At 39.1% G+C, this 17,976-nt stretch overlaps 1 protein-coding gene across 7 annotated transcripts in view; it reads left to right on the top strand.

The window, feature by feature from the left end:
• EPB41L4A (erythrocyte membrane protein band 4.1 like 4A) overlaps positions 1 to 17,976 on the top strand; it is a 258,199-nt gene that overhangs the window by 164,829 nt on the left and 75,394 nt on the right. For all 7 annotated transcript variants that reach the window (XM_067731450.1, XM_067731446.1, XM_067731447.1 and 4 more), the window contains exons 11-12: positions 15,492 to 15,583; positions 16,960 to 17,037. In XM_067731450.1, coding sequence (XP_067587551.1) covers positions 15,492 to 15,583; positions 16,960 to 17,037 — 170 coding nt within the window. The remainder of the gene's footprint in view (positions 1 to 15,491; positions 15,584 to 16,959; positions 17,038 to 17,976) is intronic.

Genomic DNA, 17,976 nt, shown 5'->3' on the forward strand with positions numbered 1-17,976 from the left:
TGAGGGTTGGTTTTCCACGTCTGCTGTCCGCCCTAGTGATGAGGGTAGAAGGCCGGAGGGAAGTGAGATGGTCCCAGTGCACTAGTGCAGTCCTACCTTTCTTGGGAGAGGATTTCTCTGATCTGTGTGCGTGTGCTGGGTCTTGATGCTGACTGATGGACTGGAGGACTGCTGGAGGGGACTGGGTGGTACATCAAGCCTAGGGCCTCACCCACTGTGATCAGATTTACCTTTCAGAAAGAGTACTCTGGCTGCAGGGTGAATGTGGAGGTGAGAACAGAGACAGACAAGTTAGGAGACTGAAGACTGATCAAGGGGAGATGACGAGGGGGTAGTCACCACAAGGAAGGAGGCAAGTGGACAGATTTGAGGGGCATTTAGGAGGTAAAATTGCTTCTGATTGGTAGCAGATTGAATTTTTTTGTGCAAAACAGGGAGGAATTCAGAATCATACCTGAATTTCTTGGTTTCATTAACAGGGAAAGAATGCAGTCCCCAGAGTAGGCCTGGAAGTTGGCAGGTCCAAAGCACATTTGTTGAATAAGTGGGAAAAAAAAAATGCTGTGATTACATTTACGTGTGATGCATCATGGAACTAACCTCAGCCAAACCTACCCGTGACAGGATGTAGAACCAAAAGGTTTCTGGCAGCTCTGGCCACGAGTAATTAGATGCACTTGGCCGAACTCTCAGCCTGCATTGAGAAGAGGAAGTCACGGTGGCCAGGAGTTATCACTGTTTGTCAACAAGCCCAAGAGGTCTTGCTTACGTAAGCTAGGGGTTCCTTTCATGTTTTTAATAGAACTACAGATTTTTTTTTTTTTTCTTGCGATACACGGGCCTCTCACTGTTGTGGCCTCTCCCGTTGCGGAGCACAGGCTCCGGACTCGCAGGCTCAGTGGCCATGGCTCATGGGCCCAGCCGCTCCGCGGCATGTGGGATCTTCCCGGACCGGGGCACGAACCCGTGTCCCCTGCATCGGCAGGCGGACCCTCAACCACTGCGCCACCAGGGAAGCCCAATAAAAACAGATTTGTAAAATTTGTTTTTATTTGAAAATAATTCCAAATTTACCAAAAGTTGCAAAGATTAAAATATTACAAACAAGAAGTTCCCCTCATGTTACTCACGTTCACTTGTTAACATTTTACTCCATTTCCTTTTTTAGTTATCTCTCTCCACACACACACACACTTCCTTCTGAACAATTTAACAGTAAGTTTAACGTGTCATGTGTCTCTAAATACTTCAGTGTGTGTTTCCTAAGAATAGAGATGTTCTCTAATGTGACCATAGACCACAGTACAGTTATCAACTTAATTTATGTTGGTAGAATACGTCTTTTATTTTTTCAATTTTTGAATTTTATTGTATTTATTTTTTTATACAGCAGGTTCTTATTAGTTATCCATTTAATACATATTAGTGTATATATGTCAATCCCAGTCTCCCAATTCATCACACCACCACCCCTCCCCCACCACTTTCCCCCCTTAGTGTCTGTATGTTTGTTCTCTACATCTGTGTCTCTATTTCTGCCCTGCAGACCGGTTCATCTGTACCATTTTTCTGGGTTTCACGTGTATGCACTAATATACAATATTTGTTTTTCTCTTTCTGACTTACTTCACTCTGTATGACAGTCTCTAGATCCACCCACATCTCTACAAATGACCCAATTTCATTCCTTTTTATGGCTGAGTAATATTCCATTGTATATATGTACCACAACTTCTTTATCCATTCATCTGTCGATGGACATTTAGGTTGCTTCCGTGACCTGGCTATTGTAAATACTGCTGCAATGAACATTGGGTACATGTGTTTTTTTATTTTTTTATTTATTTTTTGCGGTACGCGGGCCTCTCACTGTTGTGGCCTCTCCCATTGCGGAGCATAAGCTCTGGACGCGCAGGCTCAGCGGCCATGGCTCATGGGCCTAGCCGCTCCATGGCATGTGGGTTCTTCCCGGACCAGGGCACGAACCCATGTCCCCTGCATCAGCAGGCGGACTCTCAACCACTGCGCCACCAGCGAAGCCTGCATGTGTCTTTTTGAATTATGGTTTTCTCTGGGTATATGCCCAGTAGTGGGATTGCTGGATGATATGGTAATTCTATTTTTAGTTTTCTAAGGAACCTCCATACTGTTCTCCATAGTGGATGTATCAATTTACATTCCCACCAACAGTGCAAGAGGGTTCCCTTTTCTCCACACCCTCTCCTGCATTTGTTGTTTGTAGATTTTCTGATGATGCCTATTCTAACTGCTGTGAGGTGATACCTCATTGTAGTTTTGATTTGCATTTCTCTAATAATTAGTGATGTTGAGCAGCTTTTCATGTACTTCTGGGCCATCTGTATGTCTTCTTTGGAGAAATGTCTATTTAGGTCTTCTGCCCATTTTTGGATTGGGTTGTTGGTTTCTTGAATATTGAGCTGCATGAGCTGCTTATATATTTTGGAGATTAATCCTTTGTCCGTTGATTTGTTTGCAAATATCTTCTCCCATTCTGAGGGTTATCTTTTCGTCTTGTTTATGGTTTCCTTTGCTGTGCAAGAGCTTTGAAGTTTCATTAGGTTCCCATTTATTTATTTTTGTTTTTATTTCCATTACTCTAGGAGGTGTATCAAAAAAGATCTTGCTGTGATTTATGTCAAAGAGTGTTCTTCCTATGTTTTCCTCTAAGAGTTTCATAGTGCCCGGTCTTACATTTAGGTCTCTAATCCATTTTGAGTTTATTTTTGTGTATGGTGTTAGGGACTGTTCTAATTTCATTCTTTTACATGTAGCCATCCAGTTTTCCCAGCACCACTTATTGAAAAGACTTTCTTTTCTCCATTGTATATCCTTGCCTCCTTTGTCATAGATTAGTTGACCATAGGTGCGTGGGTTTATCTCTGGGCTTTCTATCCTGTTCCATTCATCTCTATTTCTGTTTTTGTGCCAGTACCATATTGTCTTGATTACTGTAGATTTGTAGTATAGTCTGAAGTCAGGGAGTCTGATTCCTCCAGCTCCGTTTTTTTCCCTCAAGACTGCTTTGGCTATTCGGGGTCTTTTGTGTCTTCATAAAAATTTTAAGATTTTTTGTTCTAGTTATGTAAAAAATGCCATTGGTAATTTGATAGGGATTGCATTGAATCTGTAGATTGCTTTGGGTAGTATAGTCATTTTCACAATATTGATTCTTCCAATCTAAGAACATGGTATATCTCTCCATCTGTTGGTATCATCTTTAATTTCTTTCATCAGTGTCTTATAGTTTTCTGCATACAGGTTTTTTGTCTCCCTAGGTAGGTTTATTCCTAGGTATTTTATTCTTTTTGTTGCAGTGGTAAATGGGAGTGTTTCCTTAATTTCTCTTTCAGATTTTTCATCATTAGTGTATAGGAATGCAAGAGATTTCTGTGTATTAAATTTGTATCCTGCAACTTTACTGAATTCACTGATTAGCTCTAGAAGTTTTCTGGTGGCATCTTTAGGATTCTCTATGTATAGTATCATGTCATCTGCAGACAGTGACAGTTTTACTTCTTCTTTTCCAATTTGGATTCCTTTTATTTCTTTTTCTTCTCTGATTGCCGTGGCTAGGACTTCCAAAACTATGTTGAATAATAGTGGCAAGAGTGTATATCCTTGTCTCATTCCTAATCTTAGAGGATATGCTTTCAGTTTTTCACCATTGAGAATGATGTTTGCTGTGTGTTTGTCGTATATGGCCTTTATTATGTTGAGGTAGGTTCCCTCTATGCCCACTTTCTGGAGAGTTTTATCATAAATAGGTGTTGAGTTTTGTCCAAAGCTTTTTCTGCATCTATTGAGATGATCATACGGTTTTTATCCTTCAGTTTGCTAATATGGTGTATCACATTGATTTGCGTATATTGAAGAATCCTTGCATCCCTGAGATAAATCCCACTTGATCATGGTGTATGATCCTTTTAATGTGTTGTTGGATTCTGTTTGCTAGTATTTTGTTGAGGATTTTTGCATCTATATTCATCAGTGATATTGGTCTGTAATTTTCTTTTTTTGTAGTATCTTTGTCTGGTTTTGGTATAAGGGTGATGGTGGCCTCATAGAATGAGTTTGGGAGTGTTCCTTCCTCTGCAGTTTTTTGGAAGAATTTGAGAAGGATCGGTGTTAGCTCTTCTCTAAATGTTTGATAGAATTCACCTGTGAAACCATGTGGTCCTGGACTTTTGTTTGTTGGAAGATTTTTAATCATAGTTTCAATTTCATTACTTGTGATTTGTCTGTTCATATTTTCTACTTCTTTTCTGGTTCAGTCTTGGAAGGTTATACCTTTCTAAAAATTTGTCCATTTCTTCCAGGCTGTCCATTTTATTGGCATAGAGTTGCTTATACTAGTCTCTTAGGATGCTACGTATTTCTGCGGTGTCTGTTGTAACTTCTCCTTTTTCATTTCTAATTTTACTGATTTGAGTCCTCTCCCTCTTTTTCTTGATGAGTCTGGCTAATGGTTTATCAATTTTGTTCATCTTCTCAAAGACCCAGCTTTTAGTTTTATTGATCTTTGCTATTGTTTTCTTTGTTTCTATTTCATTTATTTCTGCTCTTTATGATTTCTTTCCTTCTGCTAACTTTGGGTTTTGTTTGTTCTTCTTTCTCTAATTCCTTTAGGTGTAAGGTTAGATTGTTTATTTGAGATTTTTCTTGTCTCTTGAGGTAGGCTTGTATAGCTATAAACTTCCCTCTTAGAACTGCTTTTGCTGCATCCCATAGGTTTTGGATCATCATGTTTTCATTGTCATTTGTCTCTAGGTATTTATTGATTTCCTCTTTGATTTCTTCAGTGATCTCTTGGTTATTTAGTAACGTATTGTTTAGCCTCCATGTGTTTGTGTTTTTTACGTTTTTTTCCCTGTAATTCATTTCTAATCTCATAGCGTTGTGGTCAGAAAAGATGCTTGGTATGATTTCAGTTTTCTTAAATTTACTGAGGCTTGATTTGTGAACCAAGATGTGATGTATCCTGGAGAATGTTTCGTGCGCCCTTGAGAAGAAAGTGTAATCTGCTGTTTTTGGATGGAATGTCCTATAAATATCAATTAAGCCTATCTGGTCTTTTGTGTCATTTAAAGCTTCTGTTTCCTTATTTATTTTATTTTGGATGATCTGTCCATTGCTGTAAGTGAGGTGTTAAATTCCCCCGGTATTATTGTATTACTGTCGATTTCCTCTTTTATAGCTGTTAGCAGTAGCCTTATGTATTGAGGTGATCGTATGTTGGGTGCATATATATTTATAATTGTTATGTCTTCTTCTTGGATTGATCCCTTGATCATTATGTAGTGTCCTTGTCTCTTGTCATATTCTTTATTTTAAAGTCTATTTTATCAGATATGAGTATTGCTACTCCAGCTTTCTTTTGATTTCCATTGGCATGGAATATCTTTTTCCATTCCCTCACTTTCAGTCTGTGTGTGTCCCTAGGTCTGAAGTAGGTCTCTTGTAGACAGCATATAAATGGGTCTTGTTTTTGTATCCATTCAGCAAATTTGTGTCTTTTGGTTGGAGCATTTAATCTATTTACGTTTAAGTTAATTATCGATATGTATGTTCCTATGACCATTTTCTTAATTGTTTTGGATTTGTTTTTGTAGGTCCTTTTCTTCAATTGTGTTTCCCACTTAGAGAAGTTCCTTTAGCATTTGTTGTAGAGCTGGTTTGGTGGTGATGAATTCTCTTAGCTTTTGCTTGTCAGTAAAACTTTTGATTTCTCCATTGAATCTGAGTGAGATCCTTGCCAGGTAGAGTAATCTTGGTTGTAGGTTCTTCCCTTTCATCCCTTTAAGTATATCATGCCACTCCCTTTGGCTTGTAGAGTTTCTGCTGAGAAATCAGCTGTTAACCTTATGGGAATTCTCTTGTATGTTATTTGTCGTTTTTCCCTTGCTGCTTTCAGTACTTTGTCTTTAATTTTTGCCAATTTGATTAGTATGTGTCTCGGCGTGTTTCTCCTTGGGTTTATCCTGTATGAAACTCTCTGTGCTTCCTGGTATTGGTTGGCTGTTTCTTTTCCCATGTTAGGGAAGTTTTCGACTATAATGTCTTCAAATATTTTTTTCAGGTCCTTTCTGTCTCTCTTCTCCTTCTGGGACCCCTATAATGCAAATGTTGTTGCGTCTAATGTTATTCCAGAGGCCTCTTAGGCTGTCTTCATTTCTTTTCATTTTTTTTCTTTATTTTGTTCTGCAGCAGTGAATTCCACCATTCTGTCTTCCAGGTCACTTATCTGTTCTTCTGCCTCAGTTATTCTGCTATTGATTCCTTGTAGTGTAGTTTTCATTTCATTTATTGTATTGTTCATCTGTTTGTTTGTTCTTTAATTCTTCTAGGTCTTTGTTAAACATTTCTTGCATCTTCTCGATCTTTGCCTCCATTCTTTTTCCGAGGTCCTGGATCATCTTCACTCTCATTATTCTGAATTCTTTTTCTGGAAGGTTGCCTATCTCCACTTCATTTGGTTGTTTTTCTGGAGTTTTATGTTGTTCCTTCATCTGGTACATAGCCCTCTGCATTTTCATCTTGTCTGTTTTTCTGTGAATGTGTTTTTTGTTCCATAGGCTGTGGGATTGTAGTTCTTCTTGCTTCTGTTGTCTGCCCTCTTGGTAGAATACTTGTATCATCTACTTCCTATATTCCAATTTTGTTGGCTGACCTAATAAAGTTTTTTATAGTATTTTCCTGCTCCAATGTAGAATCAACTTAGCTTCCTTTAATCTGGAACATTTTAGTAACATTTTTGTTTTTTATGACTTTGAGATTTTTGAAGACTACAATTCTACTCCACTTTTTGAAAATACAGTTGACCCTAGAACAAGGAGTTTGAGCTGCGTGGGTCCACCTGTAGGTAGATTTTTTCCACTGGATAGGTAGTACAGTTACTTCCTGATCTCTGGTTAGTTGAACATGCTGAGGCAGAGCCTTGGATCCAGAGGGTCGCCTGTAAAGTTATACCAGATTCTTGACCGTGTGGGGATTGGTGCTCCTAACCCCCTGTTGTTCAAGGGTCAACTGTGGAAATCTGCTGAGTTCATATCTGTCTGTTTCACTGTGATTGACTGAGGTTCTGCATTCTCCTCTGGAAAGCAGCACAGGTGAAGTTGTGTGTCTCCCAGGGTGTCACATCTGGAGGTGCATGGTAACCACTGCCAGCCTCCTATCGGTTATGTTAAGTGTGATCACCCGGTCGTGGTTGTCCCAATTTTCCACTTGATAATTACTGGGTTTTTATTTTTCTCCTTTGCAACTAATAAGCAATCTGTGGAGAGATAATGTAATTCAGTGCAAGTGCCCTGCTCTTCAATATTTACCTTAGGTCTAGCATCCATTGAGGACTCTTGCCTGATTTGATCTTTTACTATGATGCTTGCAAAATGCTGATATTCTAGCTGTCCTGCTGCCTCCACATGTATCAGTCAGCCCTTGGCACTCCGCTGTAGGTGAGAGCCTCACCTTCTCTCCTTTTTATTTGTTATTGGCCTGGACTGACTCCTATTTTTTCACTGGTTTGTAATACACTACTGTAGCTAACTATTCTGTTATTGAAGTTGTCCTAGATTTGGCCAGTGGGAGCCCTTTGGGACTCCTGTGCCCTTTTGACCTGCCCTTACCATTGTTTTGGTCACTTTCTTCCTTTGTTGGTATAGCTTGGTATTTCAGGTGCATCTTTTACCTACCCTGCATCCACTCTGTTATCAGCCATTTCTCCAAAGAGCCCTGGTCCCTTTCAGTGGGGAAGGGTCAAGATCTGGGTGTTAGGTGTGGTCATTGCTACTGGGGTGACTTTGCTTCTCAGCCTTTCTAGTGGACAAAGCTAGGGAATACAAGCATGAATAGACACATGTGTACAAATATGAATACATATGTTTACACACACGTGTGCATAGGAGCATGCTTCTGCACATTTTAGAAATCATAAGTTCATGCCATACCTCCAGTTTCCATCCATCCCCACAGGGCTTGCTCTTCCTTCCCTCATTTCATTTTTAAAAAAAATTATTATTGTATTTAATTGAACATTTCCACTTTGTTTTAATGATTGCTTTTATTTATTTATTTATTTTTGGCTGTGCTGGGTCTTTGCTGATGTGCTCAGGCTTTCTCTAGTTGCGGCGAGCGGGGGCTACTCTTCGTTGGTGGTGCTCGGGCTTCTCATTGCGGTGGCTTCTCTTGTTGCGGAGCACAGGCTCTAGGAGCATGGGCTTCAGTAGTTGCAGCACATGGGCGCAGTAGTTGTGGCTCGCGGGCTCTAGAGCACAGGCTCAATAGTTGTGGTGCACGGGCTTAGCTGCTTCGCAGTATGTGGGATCTTCCCGGACCAGGGCTCAAACCTTTCCTGCACTGGCAGGCAGATTCTTAACCACTGCGCCACCAGGGAAGCCTCCCTCTCATTTCAGTTTTGTACAGGCTCTCTTTGGCCTGGGAGAACCATGGCTCCCAATAACAGAAATACATTTACTTGTGTGCTCAGTCCTAAACTGCATCTCAAATAGTTTCAGAATTGCTTTGGCCAAACCACTGAAATTGACAATTTTTTTGTGTGATTCTTTCACTCATGTATATCACCTTGCCAAGACAGTATAGAGTCTAATACCGTGTTCAAAATGTACTTGGGTTGGCCTTTCCTTCCCTCCTTCCCTATTCCTGTGTCTCTGGGGTTCATCTGAGATCTAGTTAGGTTTAACTGTTTCAGTTTGCTTTCAGTTATAGGCCCCCCCTTCATATCCTCTTTTCTTTGATTTTAATTTTTGAAGATGTAGAAGATTAGCATGCTTCCAAAAGGCAAAAACTCTGCAAGAAGGCCCACTCAGAAGTATTGCTGACTCCCATATTCCTTTAGTTCCGTTCCCTTACCCTTCTTTGGAGGTAACCAGCTTCAGGGTTTTATGGTTTATCCTCCTCCTTGTATTTCTGTTTATAAAGATAAGCATATTAAAGTGTTTTTCTTTCTTACATAAAATATAGCATACTCTATGTGTTCTTTGCACTTTTTCTTTCATTGAGTGGTGCCTCCTAGAAATCTCTGTATCAGTTCATTTGGAGATTTCTTGTTCTCTTGTACATCTGCATAGTACTCCATTGAGTGTCTGTAAAGCAGTTTATTCAACCAATCTCTTATGCTGGGACGTTTAGGTAGTTCTTGATAGTTTGCAATTAAAAATTTTCCTTCAGTCTGTAACTTGGGGCATATGTATTTTTATATCGTTGGAGGGCTGCCTTCGGGGTAAATTCCCAGGAGTAGGAATGCTGGAAGGGTGAGTGTATGTGTAGGTATGTTAGATATTGCCTTATTCCCCCATCCTAACCTTCACCCGCAGTTTCTGTGCCATTATACATTTCACCTACAGTGTTGAGTGTACCTGGAACTATAGGTGTTATATTTTTCCCCTAAGTGTTCACAGGTGTGACTCTATTAGTAACATTTGGATCCTGATTCCATATGACAGTGTGGTTTGGAGTCTTTCAGATTAAGTGATGGATTACTAGACTAGTGGTCAGATAGCATGGTGTAAGTCCAGATCTCCCACTTCTCTAACTTTGGACAATTTCCTGAATGACATTTAGCCTACATTTCCTTATCTAATAAGTGAGGATGATAAAATCTGTCTTACAAGGTTGTTGTGAGGTTGAATGAACCCAGTCCAAAGTTGGACTTGTAACAGGCACCTGGTACACGTCTCTGAGTCAGAAGTGTCTTTGCCCTCATGCACTTAGAGCTCTTGAAGTTTTGCACAGGAAAGGGCTCAGGCAGCAGCTTGTTCTTGACTAGCCTCGGCTGGTGAATAGCTCTTGCCAAGGCAACAAGGGGAGCTCAGGTCTTCCAGGCCCATGGAGTTTCCTTTGCTTCATTTGCTAGTATGTTTCTCCATAATTAAGTGAGCCATTTGTTTGGAAGGAATGTCTAAATTCTGGTATAAAATTTTTCTACATTAAGAGTATCAATAGATCTTACCAGATATGCCTTCATTTTAACAAGCTTAAGTAACACTTGTTATTAAAATTTTTTAAACATTTGTAAGACTGGCAATAAAGATTAGTTACCATTAAAAAATGAAATCTGCAAATATAAGAGAGAAATGCTGACATTTTAGGAAATCCTACAGTTTCTTTAAAGAAAAGATGAGGAAAAGATAGAGTAAAAACAACAATAACAAAAGTAAGCCATCTGGAATTCTGGGTTTGCATCTGTGCATTTTTTCAAATAGGAAACAGAATAAGCTCAATGAAATAGTTTTCAGAGTTTACTGAAACATGATATAAATATTCTCTAATGTTTTGGCTCCTATTTTCTCCTTTTGAATTCTTGGGAGGAAAGGGAAAAAGAGGGGATGCACAGCACAATCTAACACATCCTTTCCAATTCTATAATTTATGTTTCTATGAAATAGAAAGAGTTATAAACAATTATTCATCAAGCAATTAATTTATTCATCTGTAAAAGAGGTAAAAAGGTTTTTCATCTTTAGTGTATAGTTTGAAATATAACCCACATAGCTGACAAAAGAGTTCTGGAATATTTTTGTTGGTTTTGTTCTTTTATTGTAGAATACAACATATATGTAGGAATAGAAATTAATGTTATTCTTCCAGTGCTCTGTTGAAATGCACAGTGATTTTTAATTCAAACTATATTATGTGCATTGCAGAAAGAATTTTAAAAATAACTGGTGTGTGTGTAGGGATGTTTATATTTTCTAAACCAGAGTAGTTGAAATAAAGTTTTTGCTCATATAGATCAGGGAAACACCAGCTACCTTACCAGCTCTTGGAGAGTCACAGTACATATTAGCTCAATAAAAGGTCTGAGCGTTTAACCCAGTGTTTCGCAAACTTTTTTGACCATAGAACTCTTTTTATGCCAATAGCATAAGACATTAATGATGTAAGAAACACTTTTTAGGGAGCACTCTGTAAAGAAAAAACTTGAAAGAACAAGATAATATTTTACTCAAGTGTTTTAAAATTCCCTCTAACTTCCCTTTCCAAATAATAACAAGATTGATAATTTTTTGGTTGCAGGGGTTACTCTGAACTCTTTGTCTGGCTTTGCACTCGGGATGAGAAAGCAGTGGAAAATATGGGGAAAGTGATTAAAACAAACATCGTGCCCACTGTCTCACATACACAAACGTAGTTAAATTTTTACAACTGCAATCATTCAGGCTTACCATTTATAAAGACAGAATTTCTCTAATACTTAAAATTTTGTGATATTTCTTTCGTATTTCTTTTTAGTTCAAGAATAATTTTTTTTTCTGTTCCACCATTTGCCTTCCTTTGCTTTATCAGTAATTAAGTTCTTTCAGTCATTTGCTATTAGCCCCCTGATTTTTATTTCATCTAGTGTCTAAAGTAAGCTAACAATTGCCAAGTACATATAAATCTTCTAGAGGTTGAATATTTGAAAAAAGATGCCATAAAACTGTAGGCTTGTAATCTTTGCACTTCTTTTTAGCCTCTCCTCTGCCTTTATGGATCATTGATAAGAAAACTGTCTGTTGTAGGCCTTTGCAACATTTATGTAATGATTGCATCTTACTATTGTTAGAAGTACTAATCTCTTTACTCTTAAGTATTTGACCTATGCAGTGTACCTTAGGTTACTTCTATTGACCGTGGAGGTGGGATGAATATATAATGACAGGATTGAGAAAATGTTCGTCCTCGTAATTCTAGGGAAGCTGGGGAAGGCAGATTGTCCAGTAGTGGCTGCTTCCCAAGACGGAAGCAGAGGGACCAGCTAGAGTAGGGACTGTGTGTGGCAAGCCCATTGGGCGTGGGAGAGGCAGTGAAGCTGGAGCCCAGGGAGAGTTAGCTGCTGTGCATCTTGTAGTGTGAGCCCCTCCATGGCCCTGTCAGTAAACTCAAGACGATTCAGAGAAGCCAGGCTAAAGTAGATTGATTTCTTCAAGGCTGCAAAGAGGAACATAGCCAGCAAAGATGGGAAAAGAGTGAGAAGAACAGAGGGAGTTAGGTTGGGAATTCGTCCATATAATCTAGGTCCTGAATTCTTACAAATGATGGAATTGGGACTTTGAGCCCAGTTTACCTAGAGATCCACAGTGTGATGAAGCCCCATGTGATATCTGAGTTAGAGGTGACTTAAGCTTGCTCTCTTTATAAAAGGAAAAGAAATAGATTCACACCATAGCTTTGCTTCCGGCATAAAATGACGAAAACTATGAAGGTGTTTGAGGAATTTTGCCAAAAGCAAGCGTTGGTTGCTTGGATAAAGTATTTTAGCGATAGGTTGAAATGAACTTCTGAAGCTAAGCAGCTACGTGTCTTTGTGTGAACAAATGGAAAGGTGCTAATTGTCCACGTCCATTTAGAAGAGGTTTAGTAGGTAGCAGAGTTTCAAAAAGAAAGACATTTGAATGCCGCATCAGTTACATTTATGCCAGCAGTTATTGTGTGTGGCAAAAATACACAGAATTTATTCTGAATACCTGGCTCTTTTTAAATTTATGTTAACTTGCCTTTTAGTATTTGGATCATTCTGCTAACAGTGGGACAAAAACCAGGCAGCTGGTGTTAAAGCCCTGTATGAATGGGGGAATGAGTTTATATTTGTCATTTGCACAGGGCAGAAGTAATTAGGGAGCCTGTGGGAGGCTCTTTTGTTCCTTTAATATATTTGTATCCACAGAAACTTGAGAAAACCCAATTCTGGTTGGATCTTAAATACCTTTTATCCTTTCATTAGGTGATGGTAGTTTTAAAAAATATATTAAAAGTTAGATTTCCTGTGACCAGGTCTCTATTTGAAAAGCAAAAGAATACAGATGTTTCTGTGACGAATAAAGTGAAAACCAGTCCTAGAAAAGTTTAAGGAGATTTACTTTGTTTTCAAGTTTGAACATTTTTTTGTTTCTCCTCCACTTTTGGAAATCTGGATGATATATGTAATGAAATCACTTTGTGAAAATTCGATTTAGTATGTCAATTCCACCTTATTTGTGGATGCTTTTGCTAAAATGTGAAGGTGTCTGTGTCACAGAATAGTCACTAGTAGCCACCATTTCTTGTCAGTGAGAATGCCCAGTACGTTAGTCCTAACACACTTTGTGTTTCAGTTGTTGACAGGGAGATGGGTGCATATACTGAGGAAGGTGTTAGATTGGGGAGCGGAAGAGCAGCCTGTCCTGTACTGGCTTCTTCTTTTGCTTTTTTTTTTTGCTGAGGCTTGCTGGATCTTAGTTCCCCTACCAGGGATCGAACCCATTCCCCTGCAGTGGAAGCCTGGAGTCTTAACCACTGGATCGCCAGGGAAGTCCCATGTACTGACTTTATCTTATTTATCCTGATACACAACCAGAAGCAAAATTATCTTAAAGTTAATGACCTGTGTATTATATATTCAGATAATCCAGTGACTTTAAAACACCGGCATGGGCTTCCCTGGTGGCGCAGTGGTTGAGTGCCGATGCAGGGGACACGGGTTCGTGCCCCCGTCCGGGAAGATCCCACATGCCGCAGAGCGGCTGGGCCCGTGAGCCATGGCCGCTGAGCCTGCGCGTCTGGAGCTTGTGCTACGCAATGGGAGAGGCCACAACAGTGAGAGGCCCGTGTACCGCAAACAAACAAACAAACAAACAAACAAAACACCAGCATGTTATATGACAAACTCTTAGTAGTGGTTGCCTCTGAGGAGGGGAATTGGAGACAGTGGTAGGAGGGAGATTGAGTTAGAATTGTGTTATCCACTTTGGTAACTTTTGGTGTTTGTTACCATGAGTATATATTTAAAAAGGAAAAGTAAAAGAAGACAAATTCCCCTCTAAGCATTCCCATCTCCTGACAGGAGGCTTGGTTTCTCACCCTGCCTCCAAGGATGTTCCTCTGTGCCCCTTCCTCCTCACCTCCCCCCTAGTTTCTTTTGCTTTTGAGGAAAACACTTTCTGAATTGATCACCTTTTCTTCATCACCTCTAATTTTGTAATCCTTAACCCCTTTCACGAAAGCCACTGAAGATTTCTCCCCATTAAATGCAGTGACCTCTTTTCAAGCCCTGCAACCTTTCTGGGTCACTTGAGACTTGCCCTCTCCTCCAGCCTCTCTGACACCATTGCCTTGAGGTCCCTTTTGACCTCTCTCACTTCACCTTCACAAGCATCTTCACTGTGATTCCGTTATCCACGCTGTGCTCTCTCCCTGAGCAATCTGTTTTAGATTCTCAGGTGAAATTATCTGTGCCAGCAGATACGACCTCTCTCCTCAGCTCTACCCTTGCATGTTTACTGGCCCATTAGGCGTGTTGAGTTCCTAGTTCCATGAGCATCTCAGAATCAAAATAGCCTGAACTTAATGTCCATTACCCCCCCTATCCAATTCCCCAATTTTTTTCCACTTGCTGTATTTTACTACTTAGCAGCACCCAACTTAGAAACCTGAGACTTGCCCTGAGTTCCTTCTTCCACCTCACAAGGTTTTGGAATTACAAAGCCTTGCTGTAACATGCATATATTGGCTCAGTTTCCATCACACCCTTTCATTTTGCAAATAAACTCCTAAATTGGAGAAATTTCATGCATATAAATGTTCTGTCCTTGTTAAAAGTGTGTGTATAGGGGGAGGAATCGTTTCAGTTGTTCTTCTGCATTGACAACTTTGTGTTTATGAATCCATGGAAACCTTATGCCAGGGGCACTTCTGCATTTGTGACTTGAGTTTGCTTTTTATTTGAGACTAAGTTAGCAATTATATAATTTCAAAGAGCTTGTGGTTTATTATTATTTTAGTGTGGATACTGTATTTTGCTTGGTTTCCTATTCAGTCACTTAAAAAAATAGTATCTTTTGCTGCACAGTTAAAATTACCTCTAATAATGCCTTTGTTTCTTATGTATTAAAATAGATAAGTAGCTGTGAGATTAAAATGATAGTTAAAATTAATTGTATACCTAATATATGGAACTTCACATCTGTCATGTCATTTAATTTATTTCCCCCAATAACTTGATGCAGAATGGAGAAACTCAGTCCTGAGACATTATTTAACTTTCTCAGATTACACTGCTGTGGTGGTCACACCTCCCAGCGACCCCTCTTGAGATTCTTTAGTTTAAGTGTGGCCTGTACATCCCTGAAAAAAATACAGTTAAAATTACATAAAAACTGGGTTTATGGGTGTCTTCTTTTTTTGGGGAGTTGATTTTCACACGGTCGGTATTTTTCCTGTTTTGGTCGCCCATTGATGACGGAAGAGTTTGCAGTGCTTCAGTGCCATCACTCTGATTATCCGTGGTCATGGGGTGATGTAGAAGAACATAATAAAGGTGATGGCACTAAGATTTACATGGAACTTACATTTTGTATTTTTATCAAGAGATAATTATTTTTTTAATGTGTTAACAGTAATTTCTCTGCTTACTTGAATTTTTGGTACCTAGAAGGGTGGCTGTCATCTGAAGAATGTTGTGGTCTGTAATTTATATTCTCTCTCTGTTTCTCTCTCAGTGCAATGAAACCTCATTCTTTTTTGAAGCTCGAAGTAAAACTGCTTGCAAGCATCTTTGGAAGTGTAGTGTAGAACATCATACATTTTTTAGGTATGTTAATGTGAAACCTTTGTTCATTGTCCTAATAAATGAAAATTGCATTTGTTTTTGTTTTTTAATTTTTTTTGATGTGCATATGTTTTTATAACAAGAATTCTATCCTGTCTACAAGAAGAAATGTACAGTGTTTCTCTTTTATTAACATTTTTACATGCACACACACATATATAGATATTTTCTTTGCTCATGCTACAAGAAAGGATCAAGGACAATTGCTTTTGACATTTATGTAATAAAAGTGCAGCTTTGGTATTGGTGGAAATTAAGTGTTTTACTGTGGACTTACTAAATTTGAAATGACTGTTAGCTTGGAGGTATGGAATGGGTGGCTGGGTATACAAGGCATACAGGATAGACCAAGGTTGGTCATATAAATTTCGTAGGTATTAAGGCAAAGGGGATTGGATGAGGTCACCTGTGGAAAAAGTGAAGAGAGAGGAGCAGAAAGCCAGGGACTGAGCTGTGGGATCCTCCCAGCAATTAGAGGACAGGAAGAGCCAGCTGGGGAGTATGAGAAGAAGTAAGCAGTAGGGTATGGGAAAATGGAATATGAGAAAGAAAAATGTCTTAGTGAATAAGGAGCTAGCAGCTGCATTGCATGCTCCTGGGAGGTCACGTAAGATGAGGGCAGAGAATTGACCATTGGGTTGTGGGGATCCTGTTTGTGTCACATCCTTATGGTGTAAAGATAAAACTCAATTTTATCAGATAATACTTGAAACTCTATTTTTGGTTTTTAAATTTAAAACTAGATTAACTCTTCCCCTTATTCGTGTTTGATTTGCATGGAACGGTTTCCCCAAATAGCATGATGCTAGAGAAGTAGCCTTATAAAATGACCCATGTCCGTTGTGGAGTTTGTATTAAGAGAGGGATAGAGCCCAAAAGGTCTGAGGCATTGCCTCTCCTGTAGTGGGGCTGGGCCTAGGAACTGCACGTGGAGGTGTGTGTTGAAAGTACCCTGGAATGGAAAGTACAAAGAAGAGTGAGCCACCCCTGTAGATACGATCAACTGCCCTGAGAACCTTGGCTTGGGTAAACCAGTGTAGTGACAAAAGTTCCCAAGATAATTTAGTAGAGAAATTAAATTGATTCACAATAAAAGCTTCCTTGTGCGGGCAGTGATGTATCTGATAGTCTTCAGGAAGTATGAGTGTTTTGACATGATACAGATATAAAATACTAGAATGTCAAGTATTAGCTTAAAAATAATCGATTATTATTCCTGCCGATATGTAGAATGAATAAAATACTTTCACTGTGTTAAGCAGTGTTGCACTGTTACATATTTCTACACAGCTTTTGCTCAAGTGTTGCGTAAGTATAGTTGTGATTCTCTATCTAATTTTCTTTTAAAAATTCATTAGAATGCCAGAAAATGAATCAAATTCATTGTCAAGAAAACTCAGCAAGTTTGGATCCCTGAGTTATAAGCACCGGTATAGGTAAATGGCATTTTTTTTCCTCTGGGCTGTGTGTGGGGTGTGTATGAATAAATATTTAATGCAGCTGTCCACATACATGCATGCACATTAAAGTTTGTGATCAGATTTTTTCCTTATTTTTCCACAGTGCCAATGAATTTGATAAGCAATAGCAGTCTATTAAACTGTCTTGACAAAAATGATTTTCTAGGTTTAATTATTTAAATTCTACATTAGTTAGGTTAAGCTTAGGGTGTTTAGAATGTAGTAGAGCTTATTATCTTCAGAAATTCATTTTGATCCAATTATCACTTATCTCTAATTATGTTGTGTTTATGAAACAAAGTAGATATTCTGAATAGTAGTTTTTTGGTATTCCTGGGACATTCAGTTGATCCTCTATTGTAACACAATGTATACTTTATATCAGCGGTCCCCAACCTTTTTGGCACCAAGGACCGGTTTCGTGGCAGACGGTTTTTTCCATGGATGGGGAGGGGGTGGGTGGTGATGGTTTTGGGATGATTCAAGCACATTACAGTTACTGTGCACTTTATTTATATTATTATTACATTGTAATATATAATGAAATAATTATACAACTCACCATAATGCTGACAGGAGGTGGAGCTCAGGCGGTAATGCAGGCAATGGGGAGTGGCTGTAAATACAGATGAAGCTTTGCTCTCTCACCCACCACTCACCTCCTGCTGTGTGGCCCGGTTCCTAACAGGCCACGGGGGTTGGGGACCCCTGCTTTATATTATGGGTCAAATCACATGTTTTCTGTAGCATAACGCCTACGTATAGTAATGCTAGCAAGTATATCTTAACTTTACAGAGCAGTTACTAAGTGCCATGTATTGTGCTAAATGTATTCCATTTATTGCTTCATTTAATCATGGCAGTCTTATTAATGTTATCCTCATTAATATGTGAGGAAACTAAGGCTCAGAGACG

Source organism: Pseudorca crassidens, chromosome 3 (assembly GCF_039906515.1).
Source record: "Pseudorca crassidens isolate mPseCra1 chromosome 3, mPseCra1.hap1, whole genome shotgun sequence".
NCBI classification, from domain to species: domain Eukaryota; kingdom Metazoa; phylum Chordata; class Mammalia; order Artiodactyla; family Delphinidae; genus Pseudorca; species Pseudorca crassidens.